At 48.5% G+C, this 21,221-nt stretch overlaps 2 protein-coding genes across 5 annotated transcripts in view; one reads left to right on the forward strand and one right to left on the reverse strand.

The window, feature by feature from the left end:
- The window catches only part of b3gat2 (beta-1,3-glucuronyltransferase 2 (glucuronosyltransferase S)), a 26,765-nt gene extending 18,032 nt beyond the window's left edge, over window positions 1–8,733 (forward strand). The window contains exons 3-4 of the mRNA XM_030379543.1: window positions 2,277–2,425; window positions 6,532–8,733. Coding sequence (XP_030235403.1) covers window positions 2,277–2,425; window positions 6,532–6,618 — 236 coding nt within the window. The 3' untranslated portion in view covers window positions 6,619–8,733. The remainder of the gene's footprint in view (window positions 1–2,276; window positions 2,426–6,531) is intronic.
- The window catches only part of smap1 (small ArfGAP 1), a 73,652-nt gene continuing 60,364 nt past the window's right edge, over window positions 7,934–21,221 (reverse strand). For all 4 annotated transcript variants that reach the window (XM_030379542.1, XM_030379541.1, XM_030379538.1 and 1 more), the window contains 3 exons: window positions 14,817–14,988; window positions 12,956–13,161; window positions 7,934–10,557 (listed from right to left, as the gene is read on the reverse strand). In XM_030379542.1, coding sequence (XP_030235402.1) covers window positions 10,399–10,557; window positions 12,956–13,161; window positions 14,817–14,988 — 537 coding nt within the window. In that variant the 3' untranslated portion in view covers window positions 7,934–10,398. The remainder of the gene's footprint in view (window positions 10,558–12,955; window positions 13,162–14,816; window positions 14,989–21,221) is intronic.

Here is a 21,221-nt window from a genome sequence, read left to right on the forward strand (position 1 = left end):
CTCTCTCTCTCTCTCTCTCTCTCTCTCTCTCTCCCTCCCTCCCTCTCTCTCTCTCTCTCTCTCTCTCTCTCTCTCTCTCTCTCTCTCTCTCTCTCTCTCTCTCTCTCTCTCTCTCTCTCCCTCCCTCTCTCCCTCTCTCTCTCTCTCTCTCTCTCTCTCTCTCTCTCTCCCTCCCTCCCTCTCTCTCTCTCTCTCTCTCTCTCTCTCTCCCTCTCTCTCTCTCTCTCCCTCTCTCTCTCTCTCTCTCTCTCTCTCCCTCTCTCTCTCTCTCTCTCTCTCTCTCTCTCTCTCTCTCTCTCTCTCTCTCTCTCTCTCTCTCTCTCTCTCTCTCTCTCTCTCTCTCCCTCTCTCTCTCCCTCTCTCTCTCTCTCTCTCTCTCTCTCTCTCTCTCTCTCTCTCTGTCGCTGTCTACCTCGCTCTGTCTCTGCTGACATACACTCTTCATGGAACAGGTGCTCTGAAGTTGCATCAAATCCCCTGAATCCATGCAACCGGGGGATCATATCAGTGAGAGGAGGCAGGGGAGACGGGAGGTAGGAGGCGAGGAGAGGAAGAGAGGAGTCCAAGGAGACAGAGGAGAGCAAAGGAAGAGATGAGCGGAGGATGAAGGAAGGGATGAGGAGGCGAAGGGGGAGGGAGAATGTAGGGAATGTGCTCTTATCCTGCAGACACACACATACACAAAAACACACACACATTAACGCACAAATAAGCAGACACAGCAAAAACAGCACAAACACAGGCTTTCTGACTCACAAACACACACACACACACACACACATAGACTACTGATGCTATTGGATGGGGAATACGGAAAGCAAACCTGATACAGCGGGACTTCCTCTTCTGAAGATTTGTAAACGACAGTGCTGGAAATGCACAAATACACGCACACACACACACGCACACACGCACACACGCACGCACGCACGCACGCACGCACGCACGCACGCACACACACACACACACACCATTTGGCTGGGCACCTTGTGGACGCAAATTAACCCCCTCCCCCTTCATCACTCAGAATCAGTCGGTTATGCAGCTGCCCACGCACGCACATGGGATCTCCTCCTTAATCATTTGCACCGACTATTCAAGCGGGAGCAACTTAGTCTCATCAAAGGCAGGCTTATCGGTTCATCTTCCATTTTTAAAGGTGTCTCTCTGCATTAGTTGACGCAATGCATCCAGAAGCACAAAGAGCAGGTTGAGGTTCATGATTCTAAACGTGTTGAAAGGATCCAATACCCCAGAGGTGAGGTGGCAAAGATCACTAAGTAGGGAGTCTGCAATAACGGCAGCAATGCCGATGAAGGATAAGCCGAAAATATAATTCATATTTTATAAACATACACCCACACAGACACATACACACATGACACATCCAAGGTGAACGCAATACTCCCCTTCTGTAAGTCACATTTCTCATGGCTTATTGCAAAGAAATGAATCGTCAACTGTGCCCCGTGAAGGATGGAGGCTTGGTAACCACCGAGCCCCCCGGGGTTGGGGCGGGCGGCCCGGGGCCACGAGGCCGGCGCCACACAACGGAGGCCAGAAGAACATTCCGTAATGAACAAGAAGTGCATCATCGCTCGGGCCCTCTTTCACTCCCCTCTGCGGGCCCCCGGGGGGAGGTCAGGGCCGGGGTCGAGGGATGTATGTAGGCAGCCGGGGCCGTGGGTGGGGTCGTCAGGGCCTCTTCGTGTTTGCTGTACAGACCGCCCCTCTCATGGAATGGAGGCCAGCGGAGAAGCGACCCCGGGGTGACCCGCTGGAGGTTTGATTAGACGGGGGACACGTTTCAGTGACTCCAAAAGGTCTTAACAACATGCTCTCTTTTCCTTTCACCTTTAGAGATTGTTATTCGACACATGTCATTTCGTTTTTTATTGTTATTTTGCGGTGTGGTTCCTTTTTGTTTGTGTGCTTTTGGCATTGAAGGGTCACTTTCAGAGTTGAGCCCCCCCCCCCCCCCCCCCATCCTAGCAGTGCATCATCATTAACGCTGTGACCCCCTCCGTTGACCCCTGGCCGTGAGATGGAAGCAGATTAATCTGATAACAACCTTGTGGTGGGATCTCGCCCGATATGAATTGCACAGATGTAATTAAAATTCTACCGCACTGCGCTCTACGTTTTCTGTTTTCTTCTCGCGGCTCCAAAAGGACTCTCAGTGCATTTACAATGAGCCATTCTGCTCACCTTGCCACTCTGCTCCTCTTCTCCCCTCCTCCTCTCCTCTCCTCCTCCCCCCCTCTCCTGGGCTGCAGGGTTTGCGGTGAACCTCCAGGTGATCCTTGGGAACCCGCGGGCTCAGTTCAAGCGGCGGGGGTCCCAGCCCGGCATGCAGGAGTCCGACTTCCTCAAGCAGATCACCAACGTCAGCGACCTGGAGCCCAAGGCCAGCAACTGCACACGGGTCAGTAGAAGGGTCCTGGTTAGTGGTGTAAGAACCACTGGTTAGTCAGTGGAACGGTCCTGGTTAGTGGTTGAATAACCACTGGTTAGGCAGTATAATGGTTATGGTTAGTGGTGGAGGAAACACTGGTTAGTCAGTGGAATGGGTCTGATTAGTGATGGAAGAACCACCTATTAGTGGTGGAAGTACCACTGCTTAGTCAGTAGAACGGTTCTCATGAGTGGTGAAGGAACCCGTAATTGGTCAGTAGAATGGTTCTGGTTAGTGGTGAGTGAACCACTGATTGGTCAGTAGAATGGTTCTGGTTAGTGGTTGGTGAACCACTGATTGGTCAGTAAAAAGATTCTGATTAGTGGTGGAAAAAATCACAGCTTAGTCAGAATCCTTTTTCGGAATCAGTGGTGTAGGAACCACTAATTGATCAGTAGAAGGATATGATTATTGGTTGATGAACGACTGATTGGTCAGTAGAAAACGTAATGCCATGATCACTATTTGGTGATTTTATTTAATGTTTTTACTTGTTTGAGGTTTAAAGGAAAACCCTTTTGAAATGGCACTATTTTCAAAATACAAATATTATTCTGCTGTGAAGTCTGACATTTAAAAATTGGTACAAATGCCTCGAAGGTGTACCTTAAATTTGGCATTTGGCTTTCAAAGTACTGAGTATTTCCCCCCCCTGGCATCAATAACCAATTGCATGACAGAGGTATGTCACAAGTGACCTGTAGCTAGGCAACACACTACAGCTTGCAAAATGATGGGTTATATTACCAAGTCTGCATCTGGGGTCAAATTCAGCCGGTGGCGACACACACAGACACTAACACATTTAGCAACATCGGGGCTGTGTACGTGCATCCCAGACAATCTGAGGCACATACTACAGCTGAAGTCATTACAGCCCGCTGCCATGGCAACAACGCCCATACCCTTAGGCCCCTTCCCTGGATATTGACTGGAGTGACTCATGAAGAAAGATGGGCCTTGCGTCTAAACCCGGGGCCGGCATCTCACCGTCGGACAGCTACGGGCCCTCTGCAGCCCCCTCGGCCCTGCCTTTGGTCCCCGGGCTGTCTGGATCGATGGGGGGCTCATCTCAGACGGCCGAAGCCCTGCTGGCACGGCCGGTGTCATCAGGCTGCATCCGGGGCTGCATGGAGAGAAGAAGTCTTCCTGACGTATGGGCTCTATTATCCTCCCTTCCTATTTACAGCAGCGCTCCTGCGGGCTCCCGCCGCCGACGGATTGATGCGCATGCGGACGAGCAGGGAGCTGCTGGGAGACAATGCAAGGCAATCCCTTCCCACGAGTTGTTCCCCCCTGGCCTATTTCATTGACGCTCTATCGGTTTAGCCACCAGTTAAAGTAATAGTGAGGATTTGTCTTCAGGAGGTATGTCTCAGAGGACGGGGGTAAAAGGGGCTCTCCAGGAAGTAGAAGGTCGTAGTGGGTCGTAGCGGAGGAGTTTGCTGAGGGGATGATACAGATCTTGGCCGGGGGGAGGGGTCGGGGTGGGGGGAGGCCCAGGTGAGGGGTATGTAGACAACCCCCTCCTCGCGGCGTTCTACCAACAGTGCAGCGTTGAAGCCGCCACCGCCATTACCAGCGCCATTAACTTAATAGTCGTAATAGAGGTGCCCCGGCGCCGATATTAATACTGGCTATTAACGAGCCATGACATCATCACTCACTGCCCACAGCTACAGAGGGAAGGGGGGTGGAGGGGAGGGATGCATCTCCATTAATCACTCGGCAGCGAGCCCCTGCGTTTGGGGGAACGAGGGCAGGATGCGATATCATCGCTCATGCCTGCCGGCAAGTTGTGATGACATCATCAGCAGCAGCCACGGAAGAGAAATGACCCGATGCGGGGTTATATTCGTCCAAGAGGCACGCTGGAGAATAGCGACTGCGAACGGCCCGCACTCCAACCCTGAAGACATCTCCAGGTGAACGGCGGTGGTATTCACCAGCTGACATGCGCTGGCTTGTGCATTTGTAAATTGGAGGGTTTTAGAGGATTTCATTTTTGAAACTGCTACGGCGCTAAAGACGAGAAAGTGTAGCGAGGCTCTGGAGAAGAGCCCGTTTGAACCCTTCCAACCAGAGATTGTATAGCAGCCGCCCCCAGCCCTCCCCCAGGCCACTGTGACATTTGGGACAATGCGTCCCTTTCTGCAGAGCAGATACCCATCTGGAGCCTGCATGGAGAACTCTGGACGCTGACCTTGACAATGGAAGATTCTGAGGCGGGCTACATGCATGCTGCATGCACTTGTTCACACACACACACACACACACACACACACACACACACACACACACACACACACATACACACACACACAAACACGTGCACGCACGCTCATGCACAACAGTGGCAACATGCCCTAATGACGCTGGCGCCCGGCATTAATGTCAACAGACAGTAGAGACTGGAGGAGGCGGGGGGGAGTGGGGGAGGGGATGGGAGGGCGAGGGGGGTGATGTGTGTGTGGGAGGGGGATGGGGGGAGAGAAGCTGCAGATTGAAACAGATGATGACGCCGGACAAAGAGAGAGAAGGAGGGTGAGACGGAGACCGCGCGAGAGAGAGAGTCTTGGAAACGGAGAGAGCGAGAGAGATCGAGATCGAGATGAGGTTAAGAGATCGAGAGGCAGGGTATAAAAGGATTGACGATGGACGGAGGAGGAGGCTGATGGATGGGGACGTGGAAGAAGGACAGAGAGGCAGAAAGCAGCTTCTAAAAGCAAAGGGTGGGGTGCAAGGAATGACTTGTCAGCCTGGAGGGGGGGGGGGGGGGGCTCACCATTCGTCTCTCCTGTATTAAAGGTTGGGTCAAGACAGACAAACCCCCCCCCCCATCCACCACCTCCAACCTTTAAGAACACTGCGCTCCACACTCCCTCACACACACACCCATAGACCAAGGAAAACAAACATCCCGCTAATACTGGCTGCAGGGCGAGGTTCTGCTCTGAACAATAATGAATAAATAATAATACAATAATTAAACTGCCCAACGCTACATGCAAACACAGACAAAACACACACACTCACAAACAGGTGTATTTTCCCTCCCTGCACTGTGGTGTATTGTAATGCTTTAGTGAATGCTGTATTGACCTTGTTAAGAAATGCAAAATGGACCAATTAGTAGCAGAGTACACAGGAAATGACACGTTCCAGCCGAAAGAGCCCAGGAAACTAAGGCAGTGTCAGGCTCACAGTTAATCATGTCTGCCCACTGGTGTTTGTGTGTGTTTCCATTGGCTGATAACATGAATATGTTTGCATAAATTAATTAAGCCCACACATAATCACTTGACAAGTATAGTCCATTGAAAGGCCATTACGTTAACAATTACGCCTAATTTTAATAAACTCTTAATTAACACTTCATTATCATCTTCGCAAATCCGGAAGTAAGTTTTGTAAACCAAAACGGACACAATGCAGTTGGAGCCTCCTGCTAAAATAGCAAACAGTCTAAAGCAGGGTTTTACTGGCCCTTTAATGAGTAGATTGTTAACCAACCCAAATTGAAGGACTAAAATCGCTAAAACAAGTATGTTTCATCTAAATTCAACCCGATAACGGGAGATCCAGAGTCTCTTACCTTAGTGTTTTCATGGCTTTGTTTTGTTTTTGCCAAGCAAAACTGCGACCAGTGTTCTGGTCTCTTTAACAACAAATACCCAACACTATCCATCTAGTTCTATGCTCTTTGTTTACACAAGATGTTCCAACAGCCTCTCATTTCAATAAATGTAATTTAAAAAAGCTTTATTGGCATGAGAAACAAACATTTACATTGCCAAAGCGGGTGAACAATAAAGAAGTAAAACAATAAATAGTAGAACTAAAGTAAATAGTAGAGGTAAAGTTTATTATTAAAACCAAATATATACACATATTAGATATTACACTAATATACTCAATACATAAAAAGTTATATGTGGGATCTTTTAAAATTCTGGTATCTCGTCTTAACAGATAAATTAAAGCTAAACTCGACACAGTATTTACAATATGGAGGTGTATATGCAATAGTGTGTGCAATAGTGCAATCATTGGTTCAATCTCTCTCTCTCTTCCAGGTGCTGGTGTGGCACACTCGCACGGAGAAGCCACACATGGGGAACGAACCAAAGTTCAGGAAGGACACGGTGGTGATCGAGGTTTGAGCGCCCCAAGCTCAGATCCCCATCTCCACAGGGAGGGGGCGGCGGGGGGCGTCACGGCAGACCCTCCTCTCGGTATCGGGGATGAGACGAGCAGCACGGGACGGACACGCCTGGATACCAGGCCCGAGCCCTGAAGCCTCAAACCGTACACTGCATATGAAATGGGATTTCTTTGGGTAATCCGCTGGAAAAAAAGCACGGGACATTCTCCCCCTCAACTGTCAAGGGCCCAGGTCTCTCTCTCTCTCTCTCTCCCTGGGAGTAAGGGGTGAGACCGGGAGGGGTCTCTCTCCCCCTTTCTCTCAGGGAGTTATGGGTGAGACCGGGAGGGCTCTCTCTCCCCTTTCTCTCTGGGAGCGATGGCTGAGACCGGGAGGGCTCTCTCTCTCTCTGTGGGAGTGTTGGGTGAGACCGGGGGGGGAGAGACACTGCATGCGACCCTGCTGAAGAGGATCACCCTCTCGTGCTGTGAGCAGGACTTCAGAGACGACGCTGCCCTGTGCTATGGCTGTTTGCGGCTCCTTTATATCAAAGAAGATCTGGTGTTTTCTGTGAATTTGTTTAGTTTGTCGTGTGTGCGTTATTTTGGTTAACTTATGAGGAACTGATGGATGCAAACACACCAACAGTGCTGTTTGATCCACTAGTTTATCCTCCCTTTTTTCCTTTGTTTGGTCCAATCTCACGGGTAGGCATTGTTTAGGAAAAACGGTAATGAACATACTTTTCTTATTCTAGATTAGTTTTGGGGTTCATTGGTTTAAAGTGGATCTTAAGCAGTTCCCCACCTACCGTCGTCATCTGAGCCAAACCATAATGGGGCTGTGAACACTTCCTACGGGCCTGCAGATCTAACAAGAAGATAGAAATGGAAATTACTTTGTAAGAAGAAAAAACGATCTTGGACTTGGAGGGTGGACACTTTGCAAAGCCCCGATGTATGAAGTCCGTCTGGCTCTGCGTATTAAAGTGGCTCTCACTGTGTGGCTGGTGGACCGCGCTGCTGTCAATAATGCAAAGCCTGTGGTCCTAACAACAAAGACACCTGGCCTGAGAAGGAGACTTCTTAGTCCTTCTCACGGGCGGGAGGATTACAGCAAGGTGGTGATGTAAGCTTTGAAAGGAATACTATCATCAGCACCTTGCAGAGCCCACATCTTTCACAGCCAGCCCGCCAAGTGAGGCGATCAGCCTACGTATTCTCAAAGAAACGTGTCTGCATTGTCCCGTGTTGATATGTGTGCGTGTGTGTGTTTGTTTGTTTGTTTGTGTGTGGGAGGGATGGTGTTTCATTAAACACAAGGAAACAAAGAGGTCCAGGAGAACAACCGTTTATTCCAAATAAACATATTGTAAAACTCAGAAAACAAAAAAATAGAGACAGGAAAGACTGATGAAATGGAACCCTTACAGTTAAAACTGGTCACAATATATTACAGCAGAGTTGGAGGGCGGATCACCGTTTTAATGCACAAAACCTCTTTTTACAGTACTAGGCACCAGAAAATTGTAAACATCCGAAATAAACCTGGAAGACGTTGGAATTAAATTTGTCTCTAGTTTCTGCGTGTCCCCCATGCTGGCTGTGTGTGGCTCTGTGTCTGTGGCCCTGTGTGTGCGTGTGTGTGCACGTGTGTGCGTGGCTCTGTGTGGTTGCGTGAGTGTGTATCTGTGTGCTCATGTTTGTTTTGCTCTGGCTTCATTACGATATCTTTCAGCCACTGTTGCTCCAGTCTCTCGTGTGTGTGTGTGTGGCCCTTCCTCGCAGGACGCGAGCGGATTGGACAGTGATGATGTCATCAGTAGACCCGGGGCCTTCGCCGGGGACCCATCCAGTGATTTTCATGCAGGTCCCCAAAACAGGAAAAAACGAGATTACAAATTAAGAGCATTCAACGGGCGCCGGCATCACTGTCCAAACCACACGCTCTCCAGATGGGCTCTCAGTGATGCATGGCTCCAGACGCCACAGCTGGGCCCCTATGGGTCGTCCAGGTTTATTTTCTTGTTATTTTTGTTGTTCTCTTGCATTGCACAGAATAAAATCAGCACGGATACACATCGCAAAAAAAAAAAACACAAACCGACCGGGCAGAGTAAAAAAAAAAAAAAGAAGAAAAACAGCAAAGCGAGTCCAGCCTAATGTATATACCCTGGATCAGACTCTCCACCGACGCTACAGTGCGGACATGAACGCTCCCATACTCAAATAAATAAAAGGCATGGAGGAAAAACGTTAAAACACAAGAAGGATAACAATCCCAAATGATGAAAAAAATAAAACAAAGACGCTAGGATGCAGGTAAAGCCGAACATGATCATTTCCAACATCTAACCAACGAGGAGCCGGGGCGGACGTGGACACAAACTAGACTGACGACTGGCGTACTGGCGGGCTCCCTAGAGGGGTGTGATGGAGGGCTGTAGGATGCTCGCGCTGTGCCACTGCCTCGGGTCGCACGCCGAATTGAGGTCCGCCCCGCACCTGGGGAGGGCTTTAAATAGGTCGAGACCCACATTCATCTCATCTAGCTCCCAGTCGTTTAGAAAGACATTTCTCCCTCAGTAATACCGCTACAGGCGGTCCACGATTACTAGGGAGGGGTGGGGGGGGGGCGCGAGAGTCCACGGTGTAGCTGCCCTGAGTTGGTTAAGGACTAGACAATCTTGTCTCCTACGTCTGAATGTTGTTTTGTGCCTTCCTTTGTTTAGTTGTTTTTAATGCCTATCGGAAGGCCGAGTCGACCGGAATCAGAGCCATTCAGGACGAACACCCTCGGTAATTAAACTTGTGTGGGGGGGGGGAGAAAAGGGCAACACATGAACAAGTCAAGCGTGTAAAGCGGAGGAATCTCTCTTTTACGGGTCTCCACAGACGTTCACACTGGGTTCACGTTGATACAGTACTTTAGAGACGATTATTGGCTACTAATTATTGATCAGCCGCACGGATTGGGGGGGAGCGGAGGGGGCGGGGCTAGGGAGAGAATGAGTCGGGGACAGCAATGGGTGTCGACTGACAACAGAGGGGCAACCATAAGCCTAGGCATTTAAAAACTATCGCGCTACTATTCACTATTTCTTCAGAGAAAGACTATATTCATGATAGGCTATAATGGATTAGTAATAGACATTGTGAGTGTGGTGTGATCTCATAGGCAGAGGGGGTCAATCAGAGAAGCCCTACCAGAGGACAACACTAACCACGAGGTCTGGCTGCTCCAGCATCTTCCAGCTTCCAGTTTGTGGCTCTTTTTCTTTTATATTGGGTAGGATGTTGTGGGCGCGGGGGTCTTTTGTCGTCCACAACTTTGAAAAAGAAACACGGCCAGGAAAGGTCAAAGTTGGTATTGAGTACAGCAGGAGAGGAGAGCTGCTGTTCGGTCTCTAACAGGGAGAGCCCGTGACTGCTGGAGGGAGGGCTCGGAATGGAGGATGAGGAGGAGAAGAAGAAGAAGGGGTGAGACCGCTAGACAGCGCCTCTTGTGCGTTCTTTTCATTATGCTTATTGTGTATATGAATGCGTGTGTGTGTGTATAAATATCTCTCTGCGTGTTTGTATGAATATCTGTGTGTGTGTCTGTGTATCAATATGCGTGTGTCTTTGTATGTGTACCAATATCTGTGTGTGTGCGTATGAATACGTTTGCGTCTGTGTATGTCTATGATTATGTTTCTGTGCATGTGTCTGTGTGCGTGTGGAGAGAGAGAGACAAGGGCAGTGTTAGATGGGTGGGCAGCTTCACCCCCTCAGCCCGCCAACACTCCCGGGGCCACGCTTCACTTCCACAGCTGGGTGCTGAGGGTCTGGCCAGAGGGCGGGGGGGCCGACCAGCCCGTCATGGGGGCCGGCTGGCCGAAGGCCCCTGGGGCCCCCATCGCCGCGCCCCCAGCTCCGGCCCCTCCGCCTGCCGCCATGGCCGACATCTGCTGAGTCATCTGAAGTAGGGGAGCCCACCGATGGTAGAATGAGAGAGAGAGAACGAGAGAAAGAGAAAGAGAAAGAGAAAGAGAGAGAGAGAGAGAGAGAGAGAGAAAGAGAAAGAGAAAGAGAAAGAGAAAGAGAAAGAGAGAGAACGAGAGAACGAGAGAACGAGAGAGAGGGAGAGAGAGAGAGAGAGAGAGAGAGAGAACGAGAGAAAGAGAAAGAGAAAGAGAAAGAGAGAGAGAACGAGAGAAAGAGAAAGAAAGAGAAAGAGAGAGAGAGAGAGAGAACGAGAGAGAACGAGAGAGAGAACGAGAGAGAACGAGATCGAGAGAACGAGAGAGAGAGAGAGAACGAGATCGAGAGAACGAGAGAGAGGGAAAAAGAGAAAGATAGAGAGAGAGAAATAACAAATGTGGTCAATAAAACGGGTTGGATGGCAAGTATTTATAAACAGGATTTATCATCAACGTTAAAACACGCGTGGCGTTACCCCGGAGTATATATGGTGATTTCAGGTGTGGCATCGGCAGTACGGCTCGGGTCTGTCACATGTTTACGCCAAGGGAATAAATTTCACTTCACTTTACGAGGTGCAGAAGTATCCCACACATCACTCAGATCCAAGTGAGGTTGTGAAAACCTCAATGAACTTCTGCTGTCTCTTATCTCCTCTATCCTTTGGAATCCATCACCATCCCACATGCTGCCCAACTCCAGATGTCCTCATAACCCACCACGCCCACACCTGCTCATGACAAATGTGTGTGTGTGTGTGTGTGTGTGTAAGTGTGTGCGTGCTCAGAGTGAGCCTGTGGCTAAATAGGTTTACCGTAGCACATTTGCATGCATTAGCTAGAGACAATGACGCAAGCTTACAATTTTGCCTGCATCAACCATATTAGTGGAACATATCAGAGCAATTTGCATGCACAGATCCACACGCACGCACAGTCGCACACACACACACGCACGCACACAGTGTGTGTCTGGGGTGATTTATGATCTTTCATTAACCACCCGTAGTTCTAAAGAAAATGGAGACAGCTTTGAGTGTCGCGAACCCACAAAAAAAGACACACTTGCAGGAGACAATGTGTGCGTCTGCATGTGGTAGTGTGTGTGTTTGTTGGACCAGGTCCAGGACATGCAGAGAAAGGGTTGTGTTTAAGCCGTTGCAATAACCCTGCTTTGTGTGTGTGTGTTTGTTTGAGAGAGTGTGAGTATGAGTGTGTTTGTTGTTGTGAGAGAGTGAGGGTATGAGTGTGTGTGTGCGTGTGTGTGTGTGCGTATGATTCTGTGCGTAACAGTGTGTGAGTGTGTGTGTGTGCGCGCTTGTGTGTGTGCCGTGCATGTGTGTGCCGTGCGTGTGTGTGTGTGTGTGTGTGCGTGCGTGTGTGTATGAGTGTGTGCGTATGAGTGCGTGTGGTCTACTCTGTACTCTCTTCGATTACATGCACATAAAAGGGGCACTATCACAATGCAGAGCTCCATTCACCGACGTGCAGCAGCCGAACCGCACCTATCGCACTCTGTTCAGAGTGAAAGGTAGAATCTCCATCGACCCATTTCCTCATTGAACATTCAAAGAAGCTTTAATGGTTTTACAATCCGACGGAACGGCAGAGCGAGGCAAAACTCAATTACATGACGGCGTCTTTCGCTACCAGCAACGTGAATGTTTCCCCGCCATTGTCACTTCCCCACTGTGTATTTCTGGATGCGTGTCATGTGACCACGGCTCCATAAAAACGATTTTGTTTTTTACTTGTTTATTTACGATGTGCTGGCAAGCCCAGGTCATGTAAGCAGCTTTTTAAGCGGGATTTTGAGAGGGATGAAATATTCATAAGCCATAATCTATGGCTTAAAATCATTATTTGCCAATTTTCCAAAATGTGGAGGATAACCTACTTTGTGGATAGTCCTCCAATAGGAAATACTGTTATAAAACAGAACTACTCATGTTATGTCGCACTGGAAGTCTTATTTTTACTGGCCAGAGGAAATCATAATCGTATGAGGTCGATCCTGGAAGCTTTGAGGGACGAATGAAAAAGAACCCAAAAAGGATTTAATATCTTTCATACATCAAAAAAAAAAAAAAATAGCCTTTGATTGCATAATTTATCTAAGAAGAGCGCTTAAAATAGATAGCTACTTTAAAGAACATCAATCCGCAGATGAGGAAATCCCGGGGAAACGGAAAGAATTGACTACTAATGAACTAAAGTGAACTCCCTACCCCTGTGTTTTAAATCTAACTCCGCTGATACAGCTGTATTCATTCGCTCTGCTGAATGCATATTTTATCTTCGTGTCTGTGTGCAGTATAGATGTGTGTGTCTGTGTGCAGTATAGATGTGTGTGTGTGTGTGCGTGTGCGCGCGCGTGTGTGCGCGTGCGTGTTACCTGGTTCATGTTCCACTGTGCTTGCTGCTGGGGCATGGCGTACATGCCCTGACCCTGCGGCACTCCTGGGGGCAGCATGCCCTGACCCATGGCCATGTAGCCCCCGTTGGGCACCGCCATGCCGGGCATCATGCCCGCGCCCCCGCCCATCCCCCCGTTGTAGCCCTGGGCGGCGTACTGCATCTGGGGCTGGCCCATGAACATGCCTGCACAGGGAGAATGTAACAGGAAATGGGAAATGGACTATATTAGTATATAGCGCTTTTTACCCAATGGCCACTCAAAGTGCTTCACATTATCTCCGAACAGTCACACATTCATTCACACATTCACACGACGTCGGCGGAGTAAACCATGGAAGCTTATCGGTAGCAGTTGGGATTAGGTGCCTCGCTCAGGGACACCTCGACCCTCTAATAGGAGCCAGGGATGGAACTAGCAACCTTCCGGTTACCAGTAAACCCCAGCTCTACCTCCAAGCTAGGTCCAAGGATCTCACAATAACAGTATCACACACAGGCAACAAATCAGCTGGATCAATACACACGTTTATTGACTAACACACACACACAGGTGCACATGCTGATCCAACCGAATAGAAAATGAGTCGGTTTGGTACAACCGAAGATTTAGGACCTAGCAGATCCATAGTGCTCGGTTCCATATCAATCTGTGGATGTTGTTGTTGGTGTGTGGATTTTATTGTTGTTGTTGATGGTTTGTATGTGTGTGTGTGTGTGATATTGGTAGGCAATAATGGGAGGCAAAACAAACAGCACTATTGTATTCCAATTCACACAGGAGACTTGATATCATAGGTATAATTCAAAACTTGGCAGTGGAACACACACACACAATCACACACACACACACACACACACGCACGCACACACACACACACACAATAGGCCTTAAGAGAAGTGGTTACGTCAACAAGACAACGGGCCCCCTATGAGAAAGGGATTATGGGGGATAGAGAGGCTGACTCTCTCAGTGCTGTTGAATTGCATTGACCTTTCGTTTGCCTTCAGTCTCCTCCATTTGATGATGCATCCATTCCTTGAAGCGTGCCATTGTTGTTTGTAAGGGTGAGTGTGTGTGTGTGTGTGTGTGTGTGTGTGTGTGTGTGTGTGTGTGTGTGTGTGTGTGTGTGTGTGTGTGTGTGTACTGTAGTGGGTCAGTGTATGCGCACTTACCAAAGGCAACAGTATGTATGCGTTGATGCGTACATGTGAATGAGGGTGTGTGAAAGGAAGAGAAACAATACTCACATTTGTCTCCTGTTGACCACGCATTTGTATGTGCACTCTAAGAGCCACCGCATGTGTGTGCTTTAATATATGCAGCAATGTGTGTTTCCAGAATGTACAACATTAGATAATTAATGAGCTGTTTTGCATTCCAGTGGATGGATTGTGAAGAAATGCATACTATTATTGGAAGGAAAATAAAATCTCATCATCTCATTTTTCGTCCGCTTATCCGGGGTCGGGTCGCGGGGGGAGCAGCTCAAGCAGGGGGCCCCAGACTTCCCTTTCCCTTCCCTTTAGACATTCATTATATATTATAATGAATTCTTCCCAGTGGCATTTCTGTTTGATTCTGCTGCATTCTTGGGCCTGAACCCTCATACATTTCTGACCCTGGTTTGTGTGTATGCCTGTGTGTGCGTGTGAGGATGCATAAATAAAAAAGATATATATACATATATACACGTGTGTGTGTGTGTGGGTGTGTGTGTTCCTGTGTGTGTTCGTGCAACTCTCACACACATAAAACATGTTTGTGTGTGAGAATATGTGTGCGAGAGTGTATGAGTCACTGAAGGAGTGAGTCTTAGCGTGTGCGTGTGTGCGTGTACCTTGCCCCGCAGCAGGCTGATGCTGGCTCTGTGTCGCTCCGGCCATTGAGCTGGTGGCGTACAGAGACAAGATGGAGTCCTTAGACAAAGTCTTCTTTTCTTCGGCTTTGGCGGTGGTGGTGGTGTTGGTGGTGGATGAAGAATTGGCAGCATCTGCCTGAACAGAGCCAGCCTTTTGCAGCGTAAGTGAGGGAGAGGGAGAGAGAGAGACATTGAGACAGAGAGACAGGGGCCACAAGATGTACACAGCAGAGCAATTTACATACCGGTATTTGCGTCTTTGTTAAAACTGTACTGCACGGTTGTGTTATGGTCTTGTCAAGGTTATGATTGACAGCTACATTGCTCTAGGTTAACGTAACCTTGTAAGAGTCCTCGCATAGGCAAAAACACAACGGCTTTGATGCTAGGAGGTCTTGTCGATTTAATGAGAGTCTTCGAGATAATAACATAATACAACGTTAGATGCTGACTCCCTTCGACAGCAGATAAAACCCTCCACTCTGCCGACACAGCAGCACTCTCTGCCCATAGGGTCCATCAGCACCCCCAACGATTACATTACCTCATACTGTATATATTATTCAGGAAAAAATTGAATTCCTGAAATACTTCTTCAAACGCCATCGGGTTGTGCTATTCTTATTCCGCAGCGTTCCTCCATCTTTTCGTGGAGTGCTCGCGCTTCACATCGCCACAAAGTGCATTGTTTTAACGCTTCTTTAAGAAGGGGAAACTATTTCATGACACAGCCTCATCCATGACGCTGCGGAGCGATGACGGGCGGGTCCTACTAACGACCCGTCTGCTGGGGACTGTCTGCCACGGTTCAGACACTCCTGCGTGATCACGGCGAGATTAGAGGCACATCGGGACACATGAGGAGGGGGGGGACCGGCGGAGAGGAGAGAGGAAGAGCGATGTGCAGTGAGGAGAGGAAGACAGGGGAAATGTGCAGAGAGAGGAGAGAGAGGGAGGCGAGAGGCAGTGGGAGAGGAGGAGAGCTAAACAGTTACTGGCGTATTAAGTGAGACATATGACATTAATTAGGGCAGTGCAAAGAATATTAGAGAGGAGCACAAATACACATACACACACTTTTAAAAAGCCTTTTAGGTAGACTCTACCGTTATATCTAATGGATGGAACTGACAAGAAACCTGACTAACACCTGCTTAAAAGCTATGCGTGTGTGTACGTGTGTCTGCTGGGGACTGTGTGAACGTGTGCGTAATGTAGTGAGGGGTGAAAATAAGGGAATAAGAGGAGATTGGAAGGATTAGGACGAGATAGGAAGACAGAAAGAGAGAGGAGTAGAGAGAAAAGGCGATGAGGAGAGTAATAGAATAAAGGGAGACGAGAGGAAAGGCGTAAAGGATGAATGAGAAACGAGGGAAGATGAGAGGAGTTGAGGGTGAATTGATGCGGAGTGATAATATCTGAGAGGACGGTGGCTTGTTGAATCAAAAAACGTCCCACCCTACAAACATGCACACGCATAGGGCATTGTGAGTGTCTTTCTGTCAAAGCTGCTTGGCAGGCAGTGCGTGCTCACCCTCTTGTCTCTGCAGAGAGAGAGAGAGAGAGCGAGAGAGACAGAGACAGAGAGAGAGACAGAGACAGAGAGAGAGACAGAGACAGAGAGAGAGAGACGATGAAGGACAGAGGAGAGGAGATCCTCCAACACTGCTGTAATGATAAGAGACACACACGCATACATACAGTGAGTCGCTGAGGGCTGAGGAGGAGGTGTGGCCAGTGAGACACGCTGTGGACAACAGGGTTCCCAGCAAACAGAAGCCAATTAAGGTAAGTAAGGCACTTTGGTGTGGGACTGCTGAGTTGTGGCAATTGGAGGGGGTTCTATTAATAGGTGCACTATAAAATAGCATAAAGAAGGCTATTTTGTGGTGTTACCCTGTGTGTGCGTCATGCATGGGACATTTCAGGAGTGACAGCGAGGGAGACAGCAGTGTGGGCGACAGTGGGTCAAAAAATAGGAGAGGGTAAAAATGGAGCATGAACTCACTCACTCACTCACTCTCTGTGTGTCTGTGTGTGTGTCTGTGTCTGTGTGTGTGTGTTCCACCGGTGCACCCGCTTCAGAGCCGTCACACACACAAACAAAAGCCCCCCCCCCCCCCCACATGGCGCATAGCCGGCGATGCGTTAGCAGGGAACCTAGCAGCACATTGTGTTTGAGAAAGGCCCACCGGATAAAACCTGCTCCCTCCTTCTGGAAGCCAGACAAAAAGCCTTCCTCCATCGTTATGCACGCACGCACACACCCACAAACATCCATGCATACGCACGCACACACACACACCCACAAACACCCATGCATACACACACACACATCCATAAACACACACACATACACACACCCCCACACAATCAGACACGCACACACACACACACAGACACACACACACACAGACACACACACTTGCGCACACTATGTGCATGAACAAAGCGGCAGGGAAAGGACGATCGGGCATGCACAGACGGACAGCCAGAGACACAGAAAGACACACAGACACACACGTACACACAGAGGGCTAGTGGGCAGCGATGCTGATGGCTGAGGACCGGGTCTGTGGACCAGGTTCTGGCTCACTGGCCCTCCACCCAACCATCAGTATTCATAGTCCTCTGCTACACATGCTGGCAGAAAGACAAGAATGTGCGCACACCCACTCACATTCATACATTACATACATACATAGAGGTGGTTAGGGAAAGGAAAAGTGTGCACACACTCTCACACACACATTATTATTAATTCATGCCACCCATTAAAAATACAAAAGACTGCAATGAGAGGCGATATCAATGCTGTCAGCGGTGTTCTCCGTGGAAGGACCCCTGGCAGCCAACACTTCACAACTGTCAACAGACTAGAGTCAAACCAAAGGCACGCCTGAATAAACCAGTGAACACTGGGCGTTTAACTAGCAGCTCTGTCTGACCACACACACACACACACACACACACACACACACACACACACACACACACACACACACACACACACACACACACACACACACACACACACACACACACACACACACACACACCAATCCATGGGTATTGATCAGATAAGAAATGTTAACATATGTAACATAATTCGTCAGGGCCAGACCTATCATTGCATACCATACGATTCTATCTTGTAATTCATGCGGCGCAATGACAAAAAAAAAGTTTTGCGGTTTAAATGCCTGAGGTTTAAATAATCAATTGGCTTATCAGGGTTTCCAAGAGCTGCTATACGCGCAACGCCTATGCTAAATGGCCGCCTATACCACCATTAACTCTCACCTCATGACGACAGTGTGCTAGTTCGTTCATGTCAGCATCGGTTTTCCATCTGACAGAAAATATATGCCACCATGAGCTAAATATACTGTAATATTGCTAACACGATATACAGTAAATCAATGATACATTATGAAATCAAACAGTGGCTGGCGTCTTTGGAGATGGAGAGCTCCGTTCTGTCTGATTGTGCACGGTATTCATATCCGATCATGACAAACCATCCATAAAGAGACTGGGAAAGGGTTTGACTTATCACACATTTTAAATGCATGTGAATGATGCTTTTCGTCATATAGAACAAATGCAGCGCCATTCAATTTAGCAGAAAATCGGAGCGCCGAGAGATTCTTTTCACCAGCGTAAGCTGTATGGTATGACAGCTGCTGTTGACACGGTTTGCATTGGACTTTTTTTCGCTGCGTCTCTAATGGTTTCTAAATGCTGCCAAACTTTTTTTCTCTGATCCTTCTCTAGAATAAATGGTATAGAATGTGCTCTACTTCGAATATCAAAGTGATTGGATAGTGCCACTGCCATTACACTAAGGGGTTGTCAGACAAACAATAAGGGCACTTACTGAGAGCAAAACGCAGCGATTACACTCAGAAGACAAGCAAACCCCTTTAGAAGAAAAACATTGCATTACTATTAAGGTTTTTCCTTCTAGAAGTCAAGCGATGCTTTGGTATCAACCATCCAGCACCCCCCCATCCTACCAATGGATTGTCCTGTTACACACGCATTATTTCCCGATACGGTGATCAGACTATTTAACAAGTCCACAAAATGTCTTTCTATAGAACATTCAAACATTTGAGATCCAACGTGCATCGCAACACACTCTCCACTGATACTCCATCTGCTGCACACGATCTAGTGTGTGTGTGTGTGTGTGTGTGTGTGTGTGTGTGTGTGTGTGTGTGTGTGTGTGTGTGTGTGTGTGTGTGTGTGTTTGTCATTCGTGCTGGAAAAGAGAAGACATATCGAGGGAAAAAATAAATGAACAGGCAAATAAAAATAAATGTCTTTCCTCTACCGAGTGCTGACCAACAGCACCTCAGTGACTCACTGTCTCTCTCTTTCTCCGTCTCCCTCTCTCCCTCTCCCTCCCTCTCTCTCATATATTCCTCTACCTCATCCATTTCCCTGCATCCATCTGGCATTTTGGTATGCCATCCTTCTCTCGCCGCTCTGGCCGAGCGATAATCCCAGTGTTGACACCATCTATTTCTCATTTCAGTAAAGCTTGAGAGAAGAGACACAGCTTTGGGGCATTACCACATAAAGATAAATAAATAAATAAATAAATAAATAAATAAAGAAAAAGAAAACACTTAATTTTTAACTGCACACAGTTGGATTCTGCAAAACTGGATTGCATTTGATGCAGGTATGATGATAAATAGATCCTCCCACACATATTCCCCATCGTGCTAATCAATACTCTCACAAGGACCGGCCCTACCGGCTACATCCGACCGCCGGTAGCGATGCCAAAACACCCCATAACAAAACGCTGTTACATCACGCCCTGCAGCAAGCCCATCAGAGATGGCAGCAATCAGAAGTGTCTGGCGGAAAGGAAATATGTGTTTAAGGTCCAGAAAGAGTTTTGCTTGATTATAGGGTGGAAAGGCCAGGTGAGGAAAATGGGGCTGAGTGAGACGGAGAGGCGAGGCGATGGCGAGAAGTAGAGGGAGCGGAGAGAGAGATTTGTATAATGGACTACAGCAAGCCTGAGAGTAGAAAGTCAAGGGGATAACACTAATCCTAACTCCCTACAAGGCCATAATCACATTTTTTGTATAATTGACATATTTGGAGATAGGGAAATCCCCCCCACCACCCCCTACCCAAGAATCCTATTTAATGGGCAGTGGAGCTCAGTGCAGCCAGCAGTAACGCCCCTCGTTAACCACACACTGTGCTAATCGCCATCGCATAGAGCAACACGGCCTCTCCAGAATCTATAATTGCGCCCCGCGTTTGTGTATATTAATTGAATGCTTACGGCGCTCGCGGTATCCATTGCTGCACCGATGACGGCAACACTTCCAGGTTTATCGCTAAAAATACATCCGACCATGTGATAACCAAACATGGTGGCCCCGCTTCCTGTATTTGAACAAGACAACCACCAGACAAGTGTCTCTCTCTAAAAAGGATTTCACTGGTGTATTGTAGGGGCGCGTCTGGGCAATCACGTGAATTGGTCCAGAAATGGGACCCTGGTCTCTGGGGGGACTGGAGTGGCGGGGGACGGCTCTCACCTGTTTGTTTGGCAGCTCAGTGCTACAAGGTGGCGAGCGAGGGGTGCAGTTATGTTCAGAGGAGACTGGGTACTTGCCCACAAGGGAGTGTAAGGACACATGAGGATGGAGGGCCAAGGGTTTTGAAGGTGAGGCAAGGTTACTGGACTGGTTATGGAGGCAGACCACAGGGATGGGGACGTGCAGAGAGGGCATAGTGTGAATGAGAACCCTGGCACCGAAACATCACTTTGAACACCGAGGGGGCGGGGGTGAGTGGATGGTGTTTGGCACGGCGGTAAAGCAGCTTGTTGTCTGCGGTCATCAGCGATCAGGGGTGATCCGACTCCCATCAGTTGGCATCACACAGGTTTGGCTCCCTGTCTTTAGCACACACACTCAGACACGCAGATGCAAACGCATACCCATGGTAATAAAAGCAAGTCGTGTTTCCCCCAGGAAAAGCCTACACACCAACACCCCCTCTCTAATCTGCCTGTGACATGTATTCTCATTACTCAATTTGTCTGACGCCTCTCTCTCTGTCACTCGCTTTCACACGCAGCTCTCTCAGTTATTACTTTCTTTTCTCTCCTTCACGGTCTCTCCAGCCCATCCCCCCCGCCGCCCCCACTCCAACACTCCTCACTCATTATCTCAATCTTGCACTTGTTGTCCCGCTAGTTTCCCCCGTCCTCACTCCACCTTCCTTCAATGTGCGTTATTAGCGCAGCTCCTCCCCCGCAACATTTAATAAGCAACAGGAGTTGAATGCAGAAAGGCATTCCCATCCCAGACCCTGCAGGCTTTATTCAGATCAACTCTTTGTGAG

This window comes from Gadus morhua, chromosome 15 (assembly GCF_902167405.1).
Source record: "Gadus morhua chromosome 15, gadMor3.0, whole genome shotgun sequence".
NCBI classification, from domain to species: Eukaryota; Metazoa; Chordata; class Actinopteri; order Gadiformes; family Gadidae; genus Gadus; species Gadus morhua.